This window comes from Sarcophilus harrisii, chromosome 3 (assembly GCF_902635505.1).
Source record: "Sarcophilus harrisii chromosome 3, mSarHar1.11, whole genome shotgun sequence".
Taxonomy (NCBI): domain Eukaryota; kingdom Metazoa; phylum Chordata; class Mammalia; order Dasyuromorphia; family Dasyuridae; genus Sarcophilus; species Sarcophilus harrisii.
In genome coordinates, this window is record NC_045428.1 from 86762246 (window position 1) to 86784991 (window position 22746).

General features: G+C 37.1%; 1 protein-coding gene across 2 annotated transcripts in view; it reads right to left on the reverse strand.

The window, feature by feature from the left end:
- The window catches only part of DNAJC15 (DnaJ heat shock protein family (Hsp40) member C15), a 63191-nt gene extending 48717 nt beyond the window's left edge, over nt 1-14474 (reverse strand). Inside the window, exon 1 of one of the 2 annotated variants that reach the window (XM_031958422.1) lies at nt 14144-14474. In XM_031958422.1, coding sequence (XP_031814282.1) covers nt 14144-14245 — 102 coding nt within the window. In that variant the 5' untranslated portion in view covers nt 14246-14474. The remainder of the gene's footprint in view (nt 1-14143) is intronic. The other variant, XM_003765859.4, reaches the window with a different exon arrangement.
- Nucleotides 14475-22746: the final 8272 nt, after the last annotated feature.

The window sequence follows — 22746 nt, forward strand, 5'->3', positions numbered from 1 at the left end:
GAATTACTAAAATCAATATTTTCCATAGGGTTACATTTTACCTAGGCCTTTATATATATATTTATCACAAATACCTTTTTACAGACAAAGACCAGAGGCAGACATTTTGATATTAGATTTGAAAACTGATTGGCAATTTTGAATCTATTGTGAGGGGAGGTGTCAAGAAAACAGTCTGACTAACTGTAAATGAAGGGTGATAATGAAAGAACTTCTGTATCTTTTCCTTAAAAGGATCATCTATTCACCAATTCAATATTTGGTGATTATTAGGCATTCACCATAGAATTACTATTAGATGAAAGAAAAAAGAAAAAAGACCCTGCTTTCAAGGAACTTATGATCTCATTCATGATACAGAATATATATTCAAACAGATTCTGGTATACTCATTTGGATATCTCTTCCAGTTTTGTAAATAGAAACCCAACCATGGCTGCTCATTTTGTGAGACTCTTGATCATGTTTTCTTATATGACTGCCACAGAAGGGCCACTCATCTTGTTACAGGACTTCCTGACTTTGTCCTGATGTACAGCACACTGTCCTCGACCATCCCAAACTGTTGCCATGTAACTAGCCCAACATCTCTTCCAATCTTTGTTTTTTACTCTTATTCTGTTTTGAAGTTCCTCACTGGTTAGATACTGCAGCCTGTTCATACCTGTCATGCACTTTCTATTGCTCTCTGTGCTCTACTTATTTTTATGTTTTTGGAGACTTTCATATTGCACACATATCATTGTCATACACTAATAGAATAGTGGTATTAAATGAAAAGCTGTATTTCTTTCCATGAGAAGTCTGGTATCATTAAAACAGCTTTATAATTTCCCAAAGCCAGTCTACCTTGGTCTCCTCCCACTCAATTTTGGGCTCAATTTGTTGCCATTTATACTGTCCCTAATATAAATACTGATGAAAACACATGATCCATGTTAAGTACATATCCTAATGTTGTCAACAGACACTCTTGTGTGAACAGTCAAACCAAACTTTTTTGAATGATAATCTATAAAATATTTATAATCACCTTATAAAAAGTTAAATTAACAGGAGGTCATTCCTAAATCAGCTGTGTGAAGAAAGACATTATTGATTTGTTACAGCAAAAATTAGAATGAATAAAAAGCTAGAGTAAGGAATAATGAATGAAATATAGCATAGAATCGAAAACTTAATCCTGAACTTATATTTAAACATTTTCAAGTGGAACATGGAAAATGGGCAAAAAAAATTCTATCAATTAAAATAACTTTACATAGACATTTAACTTATATAAATCAATTTGCCCCAAAAGACCAAATGAATCCAAAACTTGGGTAAAAACTTTGCCAAGTAGAGATGGCAAAAGCAACATCAATTTGGAATCTGAACTCATTTGCAAATTCTTAAGAAGTAGTATAAATATCATTGTGTAAAACAGAGAAAGAAAATGGAGAATAAAGTAATTTAAAGAAAGCTTAACAAGATATACAATTAAGCAAAATCATACACAAAGTCAGTGCTTAATAAATGTTTCCTTCCTTCCTCTCTCCCTCCTTTCTTTCTGCCTCCCCCAAACAGAATATACATTCAGGGAAAATACTTCATTGTTCTTCAAACCTCAAAAACTTAGTGAGTTCAATCTAATACAATTCAGACAGTCCTTAAGTGTAAAGGAATAGTCCAAATAAATTAGGTTTAATGATATGGAAACTGAGGCTCAGAAAGAGAAATAGCTGAATTAGAATTTAAAACCCAGATCCTCTAGTTCCAAATTCACTGCTCCTTCCACAAAATGGAGCTACCTATTTCAAAGGTCCACTGCCTCACAGTGTGGAAATGGTGTAAATGTCCTGTAGCACAACCTGGGAGCCTTGATTACTGAATTCACAATAGTTATCATTAGTATTCTTAATGTAAATAAACAGTATCAACATCATGCATCCTCATATTAGAAAAGTTTGGGAACCATTGGAGTTGAACCAGAATTAGTCCCCTTTGGCTACCTGACTTAATCACATCCAGATATCTCCAGGGGCCATATTGTCTGTTTTGTTTTGAATGGATAGAGGAGATGTGTAATATTCTGGAACCAGAAGTCCAATTACTCTCCCCAGAGAAGAAATACATTTGCAGGGAGTGGGAAGGGAAGAGTATATCCAATATGCATCTTCTCATTTAAATTAAAAAAAAAAAGGAAAGGAAAAAGAAAAAAGAAAAGAAAAAAGGACCACAGCATTTGCTTACCATCAACTTAGTGGCTGAGTAACAGAAAGTGCAAAAAACCCAAGGCCAAAATATGTCAGAGAGAAATATTTAACAGTTGGTCTTATCAATGGAGACAGCTCATAGACTTGATATTGTATTTGACTTACCCTATAAAATACATACCTGTGCTCACCACTTCAATCACTTTTCCTAACACAGCCCTCTTGCTTCTCACTCATACCCTGAAATGATACTGCCTGGAGTTAAGAAATATATTCTGTCAACCTAAAATGCCCAATCTGTGTGAAAATAACAGAAGCTATGGCTGCTCAATGTTGTCTATTTTAGACTAAATGCCCTGTACTAATCTTTATAGCTAAATAATTCTATTTAATTGCTGACATCTATGATCCAAACAACTCCTCACCAAAAAAGAACTTCAAAATTTAATAAATTAAAGAGAAAGAAAATATATAACACAACCAATTACAAATTTGTTGAGGCTTACACATGCTATTATTAACTATGTTCTTATTCTCAAAAATGTGCCATAAAAATTGTGAAGTAAAAAAATAACATGTAACAGAATCTTCAATTCATAATACCTAAGAAACAAGTTTACATCAAACTAATGGAAAAGAATAAGCCAGATGTCTCATTTTTTTTTTATTATTATCTTGCAGTGATTCAAATCTCATGGGTTAATCATTGGCAAAGCATATTCTGCTGAAGTCAGTATTTTCATGCTGTCTTATTTAGTTCAATTTCTATGAACAAAGCTTTCTGAATTCAAACACCACAAAGTTGAGGGGAGAAAACGGATACGTATCATGTGTTGCTGAATCAGCAAATAGTGAAGTGGGAGGATGTTATAAATGTAGTTGTTTTTTTAAAATTCATATTCAAGAGAAGGTGTCAGGTATGACAAAATGTCATTCACTAAGGAGAGGACTTATAGGTATCTTTCCCCAAATCTTCATACCTGTCACAAATTCCAAGATCTGCATTAGCTTTGGGTGGGGAACAACTCCCCAAACATTGTTGCTGCTCCACTTTCAAAAACAAATAAACCAAATCCCCTCAAATTTTCATGAAAATCCTGTATTAACAGGAAAACTAAGCATTATTAATTATCCTTGGGCCTTTTACTAATGCTCTGGGACCAGTAACGAGTTTCATTTCCCTCTAGGCACCGTTACTAGCTTCAAGACCATGTATGTCCCTGCAGCTTTTTTATCCTGGAACCTTCCTCAACAGATCTGAAATTCTTGCCTTAGAACATCTAGACCCTTATCATTTAAAAAATGCCTGGAAAATAGTAAGCCCTTAATAAACGTCTTGTGATTGTTTAAGGAATGGTTCCTTTTTCCCTTGATCAGTTTCTCCTGAAGATTTTACTTTGTGGACCAACTTACACTGGCCTTCACTCTCCCTCCTACCCTTACTCTGAATTCTGGACCTCAAGACCATTCCATCCATGACCCCATGACCTCCCTCACTTGTTATGTGACATCTTTCTCCATTACAATGTATGCTCTTTGAGAGCAAGAAGTTTCTTTTTTTTCTTTGTATTTGCATGCCCATACCTTAGCAGAGTGTCAAGCCCATGATAATCACCATCTCCTTCCTTCTTCTAGGTAAAACTTAAGTTGCAAAGGTGCTGACCTACATTGGTAGACAGTGTCTCCTTATCCAATAGGTCTTATACAATGAAATCACAGTCCAATCTTTATTCCTAGCTTCTTTTAAGTTCACCTCACCTTGTAGGCAAGAGACCTAAAAATAATATTATTCAGGAAAGACCTAATGGAAAAAGAGCTGTGTTGGTCAGGTGTAACAAGAGCAAAGGATATAAGAGAGCACTCAGAAAACATAAAATGATATAGGCCTAAAGAAATACCTCTAGAACAAAAAATACATCTTCTCTTGAAGATACATGGGGACAACATGGGCAGAAATCACATGGGATAAAAAGTGATGGAGGGATAATGATCTACATTGATGAAATGGACAGCCAAATATATCACATCATGATAACTAAAGTAATAGAGAAATAGGCATATTCTAACTTCCATGGTGAGATTAGTGAGTGAATAAAAGAGAATCTCTCAGGCTTACCTAAAATCAGTAGCATTCTATGCATGATTTCAAAAAATCTTAAATCCTCATTATGTACAGTGATTGCCTAAGAATAATCTTTTAAGTACTACTCTATATTTATTCAGTGTGCCACTGATGTCAACATGGTTTCTACTTCCTAATTAAAGCAAGAAGCTTTCACTGATGACATTAAACTATGAATAAATGTGAAAATAAGGGTTGGCAAAAAATAATACATATAATCGAAAAGTCCCTAATCTGTTATAAATTGATGAACACATTTAAGATGCTATGGTAAGAGCAAGAGCACTAGATAATATAAAGGTTGGTCAAAGAAAGTATCTTTTAATTTTCATAATCTTTAAGTAAAGAATCTTAAAGCATGAGGAATCTCAAAGGAGATCTGGTACAACCAAGCCATGACCTATGATTTCTTACAATATACCCAACAAATGTCATTCAGGCTCTGCTTAAAAACTTCCAAGTAAAGGATAAACTCAAATTTCATTCCACTTTTTCCAAGAAATTCATGAAGACAGATCAACTCATGAACTAGGAAAGGGAGCTTGTAAAAGAATCATTGTAGAGGATTTTCTGAAGTCATTGGTTCAGTGGGTTACATCGACCTCAAATGCCAAAAATGTTAAATACTTTCAAAAAGTGATGTATTTATCAAACTGTGCTCCTCTGAATTCTTGTAGTAATAATAATAATAGTTGTCGTTGCAACATCCTACTTCAATGCCACCATTCAAAGTACTTGGGGCATTTATTTTGATTGGAAAATACACTCCAAGTTTTAATAAACAAATTAACTTTCAGGACATAATCCAATTTGATGTTGGGAGTTGCCAATCTTTAGTTGAGAAATTTGTTTAACATCAAAAACTGAGACTAAGGAAATAAAGTATAAGGAAAAAAAAAAACGTATAAGCACACAAAAAGTTCTTTAATTTGGGCTGGATTGATATTACTATGTAAAGATTCAAAGAAAAGGCTGGAAAAAAAGTGACTGCCATAAAGTTAGATAACGTTTGTGAATTTCAATGACCAACGGGGGCCATTCTTCACCAGGAGGGACAAGTTACAAATGAAAACTGTTTAAAAGGAAAGTTATTTTCCTCTCAGATAGGAATTTTATCACTAATTTCTCAATTATTTAGTAGCAGTCAATTCGAAAAGTACTTATAACATATTTAAACTGTTCAAAGTTGGACACAGGGATCAGCATTCAATTCCCATAATCCCACTGTAATTAAAATATGTATTATAACATTATAGGAAAGATGAATTTACACACGAGTTAGTTCCAAAATCAGAGCATGAAGCAAATAAATTTAAAATTGCTGTATGGAAAAATTACCCTTGAATATCCCTTAAACTTTTCATAAATAACATTTCATAGCTAGAAAGGGGCTGAGTCTCTTTAAAAGAAGAAATGAGGAACAAACAGAAGTAAAATGTATTTTTTTATAACATTGAAGAAAGCCATTAAATAGGATAGAGTGCTAAGTACTTTTACTCAAACAGAAGAAAAAGGTAAAGACCCAGCTGGCACAAAACCTGATGATTAAAGGAAAACATACATTTGAAAAGGTTTCATATATAAATGCAACTATATGAGAGAATGAGCTCACCATCACAACACTATTTTTTCCCTTCTGCTTCACCATGAGACCAGAAAGAAGGATATTAGAAGCCTTCAAAAAGGTTACTCAAGACTGACAGTAAGCAGCCAAAGCAGAATGAATTTGTCTGGGAGTATAAGAGGAAGAGGTTCTAGAATTCTATTCAGTGAGACAAAGAAGGTGATGAACCTGAGAGAAAAATAGATTCACTGCTCCCATTTCATATTCAATCCAGGATGTGTAGAGTGTATGTAGAATGGCCTAAGTAGAATGACCACATTTAAATAGGTATTTTCCCTCTTTTAGCCAGGGAAAGGGGGGGTGGGCAGAATTTATACTTGAATGTTTAAATTAAACATGTTCTACTATATTCAAAGAAATGCATCTTTAAAATGGAATTTAGAGACATCAATTAATAAGTACCCATTAACTAATCAATTAATTAAGCACCTATGTACTAACAGATATTTATCTACTTTTCTGATAAAGTTAGAAGAATTTCAGTATTTACTAAAGTTTATGCTATATTGTGGGCAGCACATAGAGACTAGGTGACCTTAAGAAACTTGTTGGGTCTCCCTGGGCAAGTCACCAAAACCTATTTTCCTCTATTTTATACCCTGTCAAATAAGCTGGAGAAGGAAATGACAAACCAATAACTATGTCAAGAAAACCCCAAATGGGGTCATAGAGTCAGATATAACTGAAATGAATGAACAGCAACAACATATCACACTGCAGGACACCTCCTCTAAGATGTCAATGTTATAAATAACTAAATTTTCTTCTTACAACTCCACTGTATATACAGAAGGGGATTAATCTTGTACCATCCTGAGCACAGAAAAGTACATTCCTATGTCATATTTTCCTGTGGGCCCAGGTCCTAACTTCCTACTTCCAAAATCACTACATTTGAGTTGCTATGTATTGTTGCACCCCTATGGGCCACATGATGCGTACTAGAGTGTTTGTTACTTAGGTATTTTGCCAGATTTAGTTAATTAAAAAGAAGAATATCTGAATATTCTGCACTACATGCATGTTTGTGTGTGCAGTGTAGGTATATATATACACTGTGTACATATATTTGTGCGCTTGAGATAGTGGGGAGGAGGGAGGAAATATCATCTAGGAAGTCAAGGAAGGTTTTGTGTAAAGTGGTGCTTGAGCCTCTGAGCTTCAGGGGAAAGGAGAGATCCTAAGAGAAGAGGCAAAAACAAAGTGTCTTCTAACCACAGGAGCTCCCTCTATTATGGCACAGAAAGGAGAGTGTCACATAAGAGTAAGAGGGCCAGACTGGCCAGACCAGAGATGTCAAATTCTTTTTCTTGTTCTTGCCCAATCATTTTTTCAATCCTTTTCATGTCCCTCTTTGGGGTTTTCTTGGCAAAAATACTAGAATGATTTGCTATTTCCTTCTTCAGCTCATTTTACTTCAGAAAACTGAAACAAGCAAGGTGAAGTGATGGGCCCAGGAGCACACAACTAATGAGTATTTGTGGCCAGATTTGAACTCAGAAAGATGAGTTTTCCTGACTCTAGACTTGGCACTCCATCCACTATGAAACTTCATTGTCCAGACAATCCACAAAACACCTGAATGACATGGAACCAAATGAAAATGTAATTGAAAAATGTGTAACAAAAAAAATAAAAATACAATGAAATATAGCTGCTAATTAAATGAAGCTAGAGATGGGTGGATTTTGAGGGGAAAATAATGACACTTTTTAGACATGTTAAACTTGAGGTATATATGGGGTGTGTATGGACACGGCCAATAGGCAATAGGGTAATTGAGGATTTGAGAGATCACCCTATAAGAGAGTAGAGAAAGAGAACAGGGTATAGGACAGAATCATAGGGTACCTGCACAATTTGAGAATATGAGGCAGATGAAGATCCAGCAAAGAAAAAAGTTTTTTTCTTGGAATTATGAAGTATTTAGCCTGAACTATGCAATTTAAAACTTTGTGATTTATTATCTTGCATTGTTCTTTTATTGTTTGATATAAATATATGAACATCACTATCATAAATTCTGTCTTATATTTCTTTTGTATCCCCAATGACACAAGACTGGACACAAAAATAGATTTAGTTAACATCTGTAAAATGCTCAGAAAACATTAAAGCACTACTTAAATACTATTATTATTGCTAATTATAATAAATACCTTTGATTATTTGTCTCAATCTGGAAAGATGCTGTCTTACCCCATCCTCATAGCTATGAAGTGTGCAAAGAAGAGATGACCACCAGAAGAAATTTAAAATACATAAATACATATATATGTGTGCACACATATATATATATATTATATATATATATATATGTGGAAATACACATATAAACACATATACATACACACATATACCCACTGCTTTCTACAGCATTATTTCCCTGAGGCAATTGGAGTTAAGGGCCCAGGGTCACAGAGCTAGGAAGTGTTAAGTATCTGAGGTCATATTTGAGCTCAGGTCCTCCTGACTTCAGAGTTGGTACTCTATCTACTGCACTACCTAGCTGCCCCTCTACAGCATTATTTCACAGTCTACAAATATGTAAAACAATTCTTGTAAATTTCTTTGGGAGAGAGGATCCATTCATGAATGAACCCTCTTAATTATAATGTACATAATTAACTCTTTCTGTTTTTAAGTGATATTCATTTACTACTATGGTAATATCACAATAGCAGTAGAAGTTAAATATTTCACAAAGTATTGTTAAGAGAAAGATTACTCTTCTATGTGAGTATCAGTTTTTTTTAAAAAGTCCCCTTAATATATTCTCTTATAATACAGAATCAAACTAATATTCCAAGAAAATCAGATATACTGATAAAAACTCTAAAAATAAAATGCCATGTTTACTCAAGACACTAAGTAGGTATTTTCACCTACATCTTACACTTTTACTTCCTTAATTGCCTAATGAGTTTTAATTCATAATCCCTATAGGGAAGTTTAACCTGAAAAAAGAAAGATTTAAATAATTAAGATTTTAAAGTTAAAAAAAATTCACACTTATTTAAATAAACTGTAACTTTCCTATAATTATGACAAAACTATTTTTCAACAAGGCTTCCTAACTAGTCTAAAAAGAAGTCCATAATTTTCTTTCTTGACCTTAAGAGCTAAAAAAAGTTAGAAAAGTCACTTAATTGCTCTATACTCAATTTTCTCATCTATAAAATGCAATCAGAGGTCTAGTCATTTAGACCTTCGAGGTATTGCTTTATAAATAATTTTCTTAGTTTACATTTTCATGAATAAATTTCAGAATGATTACAATTTTAAAACATAAGGAAACAAAACAAAATTAAAATGACAGCCCTATTTGCTATCAAGGGATTATAGGATCACATATGTACCCATAGATAGGCCCTTCAAGGTCTAAGTCAATGATCCCATTTTACATATGAAGAAAATGAGGCCTAATGAAATAATTTGCTCATGGTCAAGCAGGAAGTAGAATAGGATATGAACAAAGGCCCAGTGACTGATGGAACATTTAACATACCTCACGGTCTCTCAACTACTCTCTTAAATTCTAATCCAATCTGTGTACCTGCAACTAAAGGTTGGGGGGACCAGTAGATTTGTTTGGCTATCTGATAGTCTCTAACCTGTCTGGGCCAGTCTCAAACCCAGAAGCCAAGAAGCTCCTCTGTGCCCCATGCCCACAGAGAGCCAGCACGGACTTCAACATCCTGGTGCAGCACTGGCGGTAGCTCTGGTCATTATCCTCGTCATCAAATGAGATGGGGGACAGGTATAAGGCAGATGGTGGCTGACTGTACAGGGAGAGGTGGCTGCCCAATGTGCCCTAACATCAGCTTCCACTGCCACAGGCCCACTGAATGGAATCCCCTTCTGCCCTGTTCTCCCTACAGTAGGATCAAATTTTACATTAGTTTCTCCTCTGTTAACTTTGACTGGAACTTTGTTTTCATTGGAGGGAAAAGGGGGGATGTATTATTGTGAGCTGAACATGAAAACTGTGCATAAACAAGAGTATCAAAAAATGCAATGACTTTGGCTCAACATCCCTCTTAGGTTAGGTTCCTTCTACCCCAGCTGGATATGCCCCACGCTATGGGGCATTCTGGACTAAATGACCTCTACAATCTTTCCACTCTAACATCTGTCACAATCTTGCCATTTTCTCTTACTTTCTATTGACTGTATGTCTATTTCCTATATTTGGGGGATCTGCCCCTTCCTTTTCTGTTTCCTAACAATTTGAGTTTATCTAGCACCTCACTTGCTGTGCTCTAAAGGGCATTTGCCTATCTTGCCTCATCTGATCATCAAAATGCAAGGCTAGAGTGATGATAGATTAGTTTTCCTACTTATTTGTAATTAATGATCATATCCAGATTTATTGTTCCTTAAAGTTTACAAAGGACTTTCCTTCCAACAACCCTGGAAGGAAGTACAGTAGCATTACCCTTCTCACATTTAAAAGAAGAAAAATGAGGTTCAGAGAAGTTTAGATTCACTTTCCCCATGACCAAAAAAGGGTGAAGGCATTGTGCTGGATTCTGAGGAAAAAAGTGAGCCTCCAGACTAACTCTGGGGGAGGAGAGGAAAGGGCATTAAGTATGGAGAGAAGTAAATACAAAAGTAAAAGGATGAGGAGCAAGGATAGCACTCACAATGGAAGAGGTCAAGAAAGGCCTTCCAGGAGAGGTTAGTAGTAATTTTTTAGACAAGAGGGCAGGGGAGGGATGATCATATAAAGGCATAAAAAGGAGAATGGGAAGAGCATATAGGAAGAACACAAGTCCATCAGCTTGGCAGCAGCAGAGTGTATGGAGGGGCTTTAAAAGTGACAAGGAAGAATGTGTATTAGGGAGCCACTAATACTTGCTTTATGAACAGGAGGAGTGATAGATAGGACTTTGGACATATCAGTAGCTGGCTGAAGGTGTGATTACAGAGGGATGGAGACTAATTAGGAGCCTATAGTCCAAGTGAGAGGTAATGGAGGCCTGAATTAGGGTAAGTGGAGAAAGGGGAAATGGATGTGCAAGGCAAAATTTAGCTCTAGGTTTCCCTTTAAAGTTCAGAATACATTCTAGGACACCAGCCTACTAATAGTACATCATAGAACTTGAGATAAAATATGATGGTGCAGGTAAATGCCACTGAAAATTAATTACTATAATTGGTTCTTAGCAAGTTAATTCCAAGATACTATATTTTATTGAGACAAAGGATACATTTCTGCTTATAAGGGAAAAAAAGGAGAGGAAGGTAAAAAATGACTTAGATATCTACTCTAATGCCTCATTTAGCAGTTGAGGAAACTGTTCCAGAGTCTATGTAACCTACCTTAGCGCATAAATAGCTGACAAATCTTTCCAATCTGAAGCTCCTTTCTACTTACACTCATAGTTTGAGCCCTCACGACCTCTCAACAGAACAATTATAATAGTCTCTTGATTCATCTTCCTGCCTCCAGTCTATTCTTTCTTCAATTCATCCTCTACAAAACTGCCAAAATAATATTTCTAATACAGGTATGGTTTCCTCAAAAACTTTCAGTGACTTCTGGCTGCTTTTTGGAATATAAACTCTTTGCCCCGACATTTAAGGTCCTTAACAATCTGGCTATCACATACTTCTCTCCAAATTGTAAAATATGTGCCTGCCAAATATTCACCAACATATCCTGATCTTCCACCTTCTCTATATTGCAGAGATGTCCCCTTGTCCAAGACTGAAACGCCTCCTTCTCCATCTGTTGAAATTCATCTCCTAACAGACCCAGCTCTCTAAGCATCACTTCCTCCACAAGGCCTTTCCTTTACAAGCCTTAGGGGAAAGTGATCTTGACCTCAAATTTTTCTTATAGCATTAGTCACCTTCTACTGATTATTATTACTGATTATTGGGACATATTGTACCTCTACTATGGGTCCAGACCACTTGGTGGCCCTGGCTGTGTAAATGGTCATGAATGCAACATGAGTATCTAGTATCACATTTTGCACATATTATGCAATGAAATGCTTAAAACTGAATTGGCAACGACTTTAGACAAGGATTAAGGATTAGTGTCTGAGGTCAAGGGACTAGAATATAGGGGTAAGGATTTTTCCTTTTGTGTTTTTGGATGGGAACTTGAGGTTATTTTTGTTCCATTTAACTGTTACTGCTGTGGGAACTAGATTGTCATAGAGCTCATCTTCAATCTTTTGCCCTCCCGGAAGAGAAAGGAACTAATCAGGAAGGAGACAAATGTATCACTAACCAAAACTGCTGGGATGAGGATGAAAGATAGAGAAGAAAAGGAAGATAAAGGAAACAAGATAGAAAAGTAAAATGAATGGGTAATGGGGATTATGCATAGGGGAAAGAGGAGAAGAGTAAAGAGGAAAAGGGAGATAGAAGAGCAATAAGGAAGAGAGAAGGGTAATGAGGGGAAAAAGGAAAGGGTAATGAAAAGGATGATAGGGGGAAAGAGGGGAAGAGGAATAAAAAGGGGAGGTTAACAAGGGGGAAGGGGAATAAAATGGGGAGAGAAGAGCAATAAGGGGAAAGAAGAGAAGAGTAAGAAAGAAGGGAGAAGGGTAATGAGGGGGAAAAGGAAAGGGTAATAAAAAGGAGAAAAGGATAATGGGGGAAAGGGGGGAAGAGCAATAAAGAGGGGAAAGTGGAGAAGAATAATGAGAGGAAAGAAGGAAAGAATTATAAAGAGGGGAGAGGGATAATAAGGAGAAAGGGGATTAGAGTAATGAGGGTAAAGAAGGAAAGAATAATAAAAAGGAGAAAAGGGTAATGGGGAGAAAGAGAAATAAAGAAGGAAGAAGGGTAATAATAAGGGGAATGGGAGGAAAAATATAGAAGAAAAGGGAAATAAGTGAAAAGAGGGGAAAAGTAATGAGGGGAAAAAGAGAAAAAGTAATCAAGAGGGGAGAAAATAACAAGGAGAAAGAGGAGAAGAGTAATGAGGGAAAAGGAGGAAAGAATAATAAATAGGGAAGAGAGGTAATATAGGGAAAGAGAAGAAAAGTAATAAAGAACGGTAATAAAGGGGAAAGAAAGGAAGAATAATGAAGAGGGAAGAAGTGTAAATAAGGGGAAAAGAAATGAAGGAAAAAATAATAAGGGAAAAGGGGGAAGAGAAATAAAAGAGAATAATAATAATAATAAAGGGGAAGGGAGAAGAGTAATAAAGAGAAGGATAATGAGGAGAAAAACATGGTGGGGCACAAAGATGGAAAAGTAGGGGAAGGAAATGAGAAATAGGAAAGGGGAGTCAGCATTTAGACAGCGCCTACTCTGGGCTAAGTGCTTTATGGCTATTATTTTATTTATTCCACACAACCACTATTAGGGTTCCCATTGTACAGCTGAGGAAACTGAGGCAGACAACAGTCACTAGGTCAGGTGCTATAACTACTAAGTATCTGAGGTAGAGCGGAAGGGAAGGCGATGGGGGAGGGGCGGGGAAGAATGGAGGGGGCTCACCATCACAACTGGGAGGGGAATCGGAGGGGGAGGGGAATCGGAGGGGGAGGGGAATCGGAGGGGGAGGGGAATCGGAGGGGGAGGGGAATCGGAGGGGGAGGGGAATCGGAGGGGGAGGGGAATCGGAGGGGGAGGGGAATCGGAGGGGGAGGGGAATCGGAGGGGGAGGGGAATCGGAGGGGGAGGGGAATCGGAGGGGGAGGGGAATCGGAGGGGGAGGGGAATCGGAGGGGGAGGGGAATCGGAGGGGGAGGGGAATCGGAGGGGGAGGGGAATCGGAGGGGGAGGGGAATCGGAGGGGGAAGGGAATCGGAGGGGGAGGGGAATCGGAGGGGGAGGGGAATCGGAGGGGGAGGGGAATCGGAGGGGGAGGGGAATGGGAGGGGAAGGGAATCGGAGAGGGAGGGGAATCGGAGGGGGAGGGGAATCGGAGGGGGAGGGGAATCGGAGAGGGAGGGGAATCGGAGGGGGAGGGGAATCGGAGGGGGAGGGGAATCGGAGGGGGAGGGGAATCGGAGGGGGAGGGGAATCGGAGGGGGAGGGGAATCGGAGGGGGAGGGGAATCGGAGGGGGAGGGGAATCCAATAGGAGAAGGGGACCGAAGGCAGAAAGGCGGTCAGGGAAAGGGCCTCCCAGAGGGCAGGCTGAGGGGGAGGGGACGCAGACAGGGGGGAGGGGCCGCCGGCCCGACGACTCTCCGGGCGCTGCTGGACCCCCGCCCTCGGCGGGACTCACCAGGCCCTGGTCGAAGTCGGACTCGGGCCGTTGGGCGGCTGGGGGCGCGTACTCGGCATAGCGCACGTTCTCGCTGGCCGGCCCGGCGCCCCGGGCCGCCATGGCAATGAGGGGCGGGGCCGACGTCGCGCTCCTCGCTGGGCGCGCCGGCGGCTACGAGGCGGCCGCAGGGACACGCTTCCGCGAAGCGCGTTTCAGAGTCTTTTCAACTTCATCCCTTTCCCCTTAAGGTTAATTCGATGTTAAGGGCTCTGAGAACAGTGGACAAGGAGCGGAAGAAGAGACTAGAAAAAGCGGCTTGACGGGATGAGCGTGAACCTGGATCAGAGAGCCGCGCTAATTTCCAAGAATCTTCCAGGGCTCCAGGTCATCACGGGGTCAAGTTCAAATCCAAGGTCGGGGGGGGGGAAGGGAGGAGTTCCGGTAACGAGCCCCGCCCAAGTATCCCAGCCTGCAAACTTTAATCCAAGCCTTCCTTCAGCCTCTATTTTCTCACCTGTAAAATGGGTGTACTTTTAGCCAGGCATTTGCTAGAAAATGTTTAACAGGTTGTCCCTGGAGAAAAAGAAAATTTATTCACGACACATTTTTAAAGTTTAATCTGCATCATGAACACCACTTTCTTAAGCCTAAACAATCAATACATCAAATTCTGATTGTATCATTTGTCCATTTCTGAAGTATAAATGATGCTGAAAATTTCACAATGGATTCCGTCAATTGCAGGCTGGAGCTGGTTCCATCACCCCCCCTTGCTTTCAACTCCAGTTCTTTGCTCTTGAAGTATTTTATTTCTCAGGCTTCCTCCACAGAATGTAAGCTTCAGGAGAGCTTAGATGTCTTCTTTTATTTATTTATTTTTTTATCTTTGCCTTTCAGTGCCAAGTGGTAGTTTTAAGGAAAAAAACAACAAAACAAAACAAAACAAACAAACAAACAAACAAAAACTGGTGCCAGGGGTGATTATGACCAGAGAAGAGTGTAAAACCGGAGCCACAAAGGCTTTAGCCCCAGCTTTGCGCCCTGCCCTGTGGCGAACTTGCCCAGCAACAATGGAGACTTTGCCAGCTTTCGCAAAGGTGGTTTTTGGGACGGGGCAAGCAGGGCGGTCTTGGTTTGCCAGTCCGCGGCATCAGGCTGGGGGGTTTCTCTGATCTTTGTGATAAACGTGCTCCCGTAGGAACTGAGGACACCTGCCCAGAAATGTGTACAAATGAGACCCTTCTAAGGGTCCCTTCTAAGCCCGCTTCACTGTTTACAACGAAATCCGCCAATTAGGCACGGACCCACACTTAACACCGTACGCCAAGAGAAGATCAAGATGGGTCCGTGATTTAGGCATAAAGAACGAGATTACAACGAAATCTGCCTCCACTGAAAACTAACTCGCTCTTGGAAATTCTTTCTTTCCTCAATGACCTTAAAGGATGCCGACCCCTCCTCATCGGTCCCTTAGAAAACTAAGATTCAGTCTACAGCTATCAAAGTCATCGAAGTGCAATAATCTGTAGAGAACGGAAAATAAGCTTCAATTTGAGGGGTTTTTTTTGTTGTTGTATTGTTTTTTTGTTTTGTTAGGGCAGGCGAGGGGAGAACAAAAATATTGAATCCGTTTCCAAAGTATTTAATACAAAAATAAAAGGATTGATGGTAAAACAGAAAATAAAAAAAAAATCTGATTAGAATAATAAAATAGAAAAACTATTTTTCTATTTTATTATTATTTAAATATTTACTAAATATTTAATTTATTAAATATTTAAATATTTATTTTTATTATTATTAAAACTATTAAAATAGAAAAAAATGTCAAAAACTAATAAAAAATCAAAGGGGGAGGGGACAAATTTGCAAAGGAAAAGATGGAAATCTAGCAAAAACTTTTGGTAATGTGAAAACATTACAATAAGTTCAATGATGTTCCATAAATGACAATGGAAAACTCTAATAACTTCCACCTTGGTTCAGAGGAGCAATAAAAGAATTAGTGAACATGTCAAAAGAGAGAGAGGAAACAAAGAGAGACAGAGACAAAGAAATTAGTGGTTTCATGGAAGAAATCATAGCAAATACTTATGGATTTGGAGTCAGGAAAAAGGTGAAATCCAGCTATATTAACAATGTGACCCATTCACACTTAATTAAATCACTTAATCACTCTGCATCTTAACTGTACAATAAAGAATTTATTGTATTTATGGCTTCTGAGGTCATTTCTTGCTCTAAATCTAGGAGTTTGTAAGGGTGATATGAGATTAAAGAAATGAGAATGATAGACACTCATATAAACAGAAAATCTGATGAAAAATAGAATAAAATTATAAACCCCCCCCCAAGAAAAATAAATAAACCCATACAACCTGAAAAATTAAGGTGAAACATTGGGACTACAATGAAATGCAGCAAATATTGCAGACATTTAGAGAATAAAAAAGGTTTTCAAAGAAAGCCAATCAAAGCAGGAATCCTCTTCACTTATGAGAAATCAAAGAAAAATCTGAAATGTGATATTCTAAAAACCAGAGGACTTCAATCCCATCTCCCCACTCAGTAACATACATGGCAAAAGTTAGCCTATTCATCAATTAAAATACTTGAATATTTTTCTAAATTGAATTATAATCATTCCTCTAAAAGTAGTAGTAGCAGGGTACTGAGCATGAAAAAAGATAAAATAATTTAAAACTAAACAGATTCAAATAACAGTGAACAATGGAGAAAAAAAAGTGAATATTTTCATGTCTAGTGTAAGGCATGGCTATGAGTTAGAGAGTTCAATTATTGGTTTTAAATCTCCTTAAAAATTATTTTCACAAAACTGAATGGATGCTCATCAGTTGGAGAATGGCTGAATAAATTATGGCATATGAATATTATGGAATATTATTGCTTTGTAAGAAATTACCAACAGGATGAATACAGAGAGGCTTGGAGAGACTTACGTGAACTGATGCTAAGTGAAATAAGCAGAACCAGGAGATCATCATACACGACAACAACAATGATGTTCAATGATGATCAATTCTGGTGGATGTGGCTCTCTTCAACAATGTGATGATTCAAACCAGTTTCAGTTGTTCAGTAATGAAGAGAATCAGCTACACCCAGAGAGAGAACTATGGGAACTGAGTGTGGTTCACAACATAGCATTTTCACTCTTTCTGTTATTTATTGTTTGCTTGCATTTTTGTTTTCCTTCTCGTTTTTTTTTTTTCTTCCTAGATCCAATTTTTCTTGTAAAACAAGATAATTGTATAAATATATACACATATTGGATTTAACATATTTTAACATATTTAACATGTATTGGACTACCTGCCATCTAGGGGAAGTAGTGGGGGGAAGGTGGGGAAAATTTGGAACAAAAGGTTTTGCAAGGGTCAATGTTGAAAAATTACCTATGCATATGTTTTGTAAATAAAAGGCTATAAATAATGATAAAAAAGAAAAGAATACAAAAAAAATGAAAAAAACTGAAAAAAATAATTATTTTCATACACACCATTTTGTGACTTTGAGAAAATAGAAAGTGTATGTAGTCAAAAGTTTATAAAAAGTAAAAGACAAAATGTGGTTAAAAAAAAAAAGACAAGGAAAAGTCCACTAAATCAATACCTTTGCTATTGGGATAGTACAAAGGAATTCTACTAACAGGACAGGGTTATTATTGTTCTTGTTATTTGTCTGTTGTTCCAAAGTGGACCATGACAGGCAAGTGAATTGGATTTAAGTGAGGGAGGGCTGCTGTGCAAGGTCACCTGTCTCTCTTTCTCCTCCAGAGCCATCTGGGCCTAGTGGCCAGGCATGGATCAAATTGATTGGAGATGGCCCTGGATGCAGTTGGTGTTTTTAAGATAAAGTCTTTAATAAGTCTCAATTTGATTGAGACAATGCCTATTTTGTGATTAAATCTAGTTAAGAAGTGAGAGAGAAATAGCTTGTTTTGCTAACAGGACTAGGGAGAGGGAGAGGGAGAATGAAGGAACAGGAAAAGGGGAATAGGTGTTTCTAAGATCTGTTAGCACTTGAGAAGAAAGAGGATATGAGTTTTTCTATTCCTCCTTCTTGTCTAGATATAATGGGAGGTAGTTCTTAGATAGAGAAGTGAAAGTCAAATTTTTTTCCAGTGAAGCAGCGATACTTAGTCAGTTTGGCAGAGCAATTCCACAGAGAAAAGATGGACTATAGCAATGGTCTTACTATGAATTCCATTTGGGGTTTGGGACATTTAAACAAAAATGCTTCTCTAAACATGGTTTGTACTTCTTAGGATTAGCTCCTAGTTGGGGAGTGTGAGGAATGATTGGAACCTGCTGGATCATGGCTTGGAGAGTAGGGTCTAGGTATTCTGACAATTTAACACAGTTATGGTGGGAGTTAAACAAATGTTTATTAATTGATTGGAGGGAGGATATTTAACACAAAAAGGGAAAATGATGAGAGAATGGGAAAAAAGAATCTATCCTCTTTGAGCAGTCCTCACTGCATCCCACTGCTTCCTTTAGTATACTTAAGAAATTAGGTTCCTTAGAAAATGATTTTTTGCAAAAATGAGAATGTTAAAGGAGAAATAAGGGAAGATCTTTTTTCTTTTTCACACTATCACTAAAAAAAATGGAGTTGCAAGGAAGAATTGGTGTTCCTAAATAGAACTAAGTAGGACAAGGGTGAAAGATCATTAAATTCAAAAGTGAAATGCAAGTTGAATACCACAAGTCACATTATAAAAACAAAATTGAGGGATAACAGAAGGAAGGACATTTCATAGCAATTTATAGAAACATCTTCAAGATTCAAATGAAATAATTCTGTAAGGTAAGCATAATGAGAAGAAAATATACAAAGTGACTGCAATAACAAATGAAATGAACACTAAAAGGAATCCATATTCTGGATAATTATAATGACTAATCTTTGACCCAGAAAGTCAATAATAAGATATATCTTACCTCTCTTGCAGGAAGATGGGGAACTGGGGAATGTAGTAATTATGGACCCTAAGAACCATCCTGCAGCTGTTAGTACTTTTTTGAGAATAGATACTCCGTCTTTCAATCTGTCAGAGTAGGCAAAATTGAAAAATATCAAATAACATGTTGGCATCTGACCCAAGAAGACTGTAGACTGTAAGATTAAAAACAAAGACAAAAATATAATGATAGTGATAGTGGAGTTCCAAGGTGTTAGGCTCCAGCTAATGATTCCATATTCTCCAAATTGAAAATCATCCCTAGGTATGCAAATCTCATGAATTCAGAGATGCTGGACACAATTAGATGGAGCAGGGATATACATAATTTGACACATTACTGAGATGAAACAACATGTAAAGTAAACATAAATTAATGTGGCTTTTTAAAAAGTTATTTTAGCAAGGCAATAATTATTTTATTCTTATTTGAACTAAGAAGCTAATACTTGGTTACTTTGTAGAGAACTTTATTTTCTGCATGTTAATCTGCAGATAGTGGAGAATCCTGGAGGAGGAATAAAACTCTTTAGTCCAGTAACTGTATCTGATTTGGCTCCCCATCCCCACTAAGGATGTCTCTGCCTTCCTGAGAAGTCAAGAGATGTGACCACCTGTGCTTACTTGAAGTAGAATTATACTGCAGTGGGAAATACCTGTCCATAATAACAAGCCAATTCCATGGTTATAGGGTATAAAAAACGGAAAGCTGCCTTGATTAAATGGACTCCTGCTTGAGCATCCTCCTGAGTCCTGTCTCATCACTTCCCACCCAATATCAGGGCTCAGGCTGGTCCTGAAATCCTTCTATGAGTAGAATAAGATATTCAGGGTTCCAGCTCCTCCAGAAGTCCTCCCCTAACACTTATCTATCTATCTAATGGAGTTTCAAGAAGCTCCATTGATGGCCAAGACTTTGAGTCTAAATAGGGCAGTCTGCTTTGAGCCAGACTACTTGGCTGCCAGGTTGGCCCTCCATGCTTCTGGGATGTGCTGTTCCTTTGCTGGGCAGCTTTTTGCTCTGTTGCTATCACCCTAGTATTGTGCCCTTCCAGAGAAGGCAAGAGCTGTTTGCAGACACTTTCCTAATGGTGCTTTCTTGGCTTGGCATCTGCACGGTTTTTACCTTCCAGGAAATATTGAGACATGTGGCTTTCTGCTTCTTCAGGTCTTTGATCAACTTTCCTGATTCATGGCAGAATTCCCTCAATGACAGATCTCACTCTAATCAACCAGACCCTTCAATAAATCTTTACTTCTATAGGTTTAGCCATGATGAAGCTCATTATTTGTGCAATCATCTTCTAGGACTCAGGGTTACCTAATTTTTAACTGAAAAGTCCTGTTAGTTTTGAATAAATGAGCAGTCGCAAATGGCAATCTTTGCTGTATTTCTTTGGGATACTCTTTGAGTGTTTTTCATATGCAAGTCTCAAATTCATCTTTGTCTCTGCCTTTCCCTTTCAATCAGTTATTCTGAAAGGAAGATAACATTACACTTAAAATCCACAGAATTAAAAAAACAACAAAAGATAATGATGTAACACATGAGAATGGCACAAAATTCAACACTTAATGACAACATTTAATCATCTAAAAAGACAGACAACTAACTAAAGGTGGCAAAAACCACTGAATCTGGTTGAAACAAAAATTTTTTTTGGTCAACGTCAGACAACATTAGTCAGCTAAATATCTGTAAAGGAACACACATGTGAGCACTGCCATAAAATGACCATATCAAAATGATTGCTTGTCTCAAATAACACAAATCATTATAATATTAATTCAATATAATATTAAGAATTATAATTGGGTAGTATCACTTTTAAACTACCATGCCCTATTAAGTTGGTCAATCAACTTGCTTCAGAAGACCCCTGATAGTCTTAGAAACACACAATATGCTTATTTTCTTTTTATGAGAATATTCACAATCACAGGCTATTGGTCTCAATAGTTTTATTGTTCAATAAAGCAGCCAATATGTTTAAATGAGCTTATACTTGGTAACAAGTGTTTAAGTATTAAGACGTAGAATTATAAGGCAGGGGGAAGCAATTTCTAGTAATTATTATGTACAAACACTGCTCTAATTACTTTTTACAAATATTATCATATTTGATCCAAAATAAGGTTTAATTGGGGGGCATCCAGGTGGCACAGTAGAATGCTGTGTCTAGAAACAGGAAAATCTAAGTTCAAATCCAACTTCAGACAATAATTATCTCTGGGAGGTCTGGGCAAGTCATTTAACTCTACCTCAATTTCTTCATCTGTAAAATGAGCTTGAGAAGGAAATGGCAAACCATTGCAGCATTTTTACAAACTCCCCAAAAGGGGTCACAAAGAATGAGATATGACTGATCAGCAACAAAGACTAAGTAGGGTCCAATATAAGAGCTACAAATCTTAACACTAAAGCATATGAAAAGGGCTAATAAAAATTTTTAAGTGTAGGTATTTAGGAAAGTTTGGGAAATAAAAATCTGGGCCTCAAAGAAAACAAAAGAAGGTTTCCCAACTGATAATGATTAAAAAAAAAAACCCTTTAATTTTGAATGTATGATATTGATTGGTTCAATGAAAGTGTATATATATATATCAGTGAGTAAATTCTAGGAAAAATATATGCAGAATAAAAATGGAATATTTATTTAGCATAATTAGGATATAAGTAGTAAAGTCTCATTTGTTCAGAGGTCACTGATCCAATTATCTCAACTATTTGAAATATGAGCCAGAAGCTAAAGGTCAGCATTAAGAGGATTCTGAGAAGCCAAAATAGATGTTACAAGGTCCCTGAACTAAAATTCATGTACTTTATTCATAGGGGAATCCCTAAGGCCTTTACCCTTAAACCCATTATCTAGTACTTTACATATCTATTTTTCTAAAGAGCTTGTGTAGCCTTTATACTATTTTAACCAAACAACCAATAAAAATTAATAAAGTGTCTACTATGTGTCAGGCATTGTGTTATGCCCTAGAAATAAATTTAAAAAAAATTTTTTAAAGATATTCCTCATTCTCAAGGAGCTTACATTCCAATGAGGGACGGTAACTCATAGAGTGCTTAGAACATTTATTTATACTTATTATGAGTCAATCACAGTGCTAAATTCTGGGAATACAAGGACAATTCCCATTCACTTGGAGTTTACATTATTTTTTTATCTAAGTAGTATTTTTTTCCAATTACGTGTAAAGACAATTTTCAACATTCTTTTTTTTTTTTTTTTTAAATAAATTTGAGTTGCAAATTTTTCTCTCTCTTCCTTCCTCTCCCCCTTCCCCAAGATGGCAAGCAATCTGAAATAAATTATGCATGTGCAATTATATAGAGCATATTTCAACATCAATTGTGTTGTGAAAGAAGAAACAGAATAAAAGTAACACACACATCCATATGCATTCAGACTCCATCGGTTCTTTGAGTGTGGGTAGCATTTTCTATCATAAGTCTTTTGAAATTGTCTTGGATCATTGTCTTGTTAGGAAGAGCTAAGTTGATCATAGTAAACCATTGTACAATGTTCTGGTAATTCTCACTTTACTCAGCATCAGTTCATATAAGTCTTTCCATTTTTTTTTTTTTCTGAAACCATTCTGAGGAGCCTACATTCCAATGAAA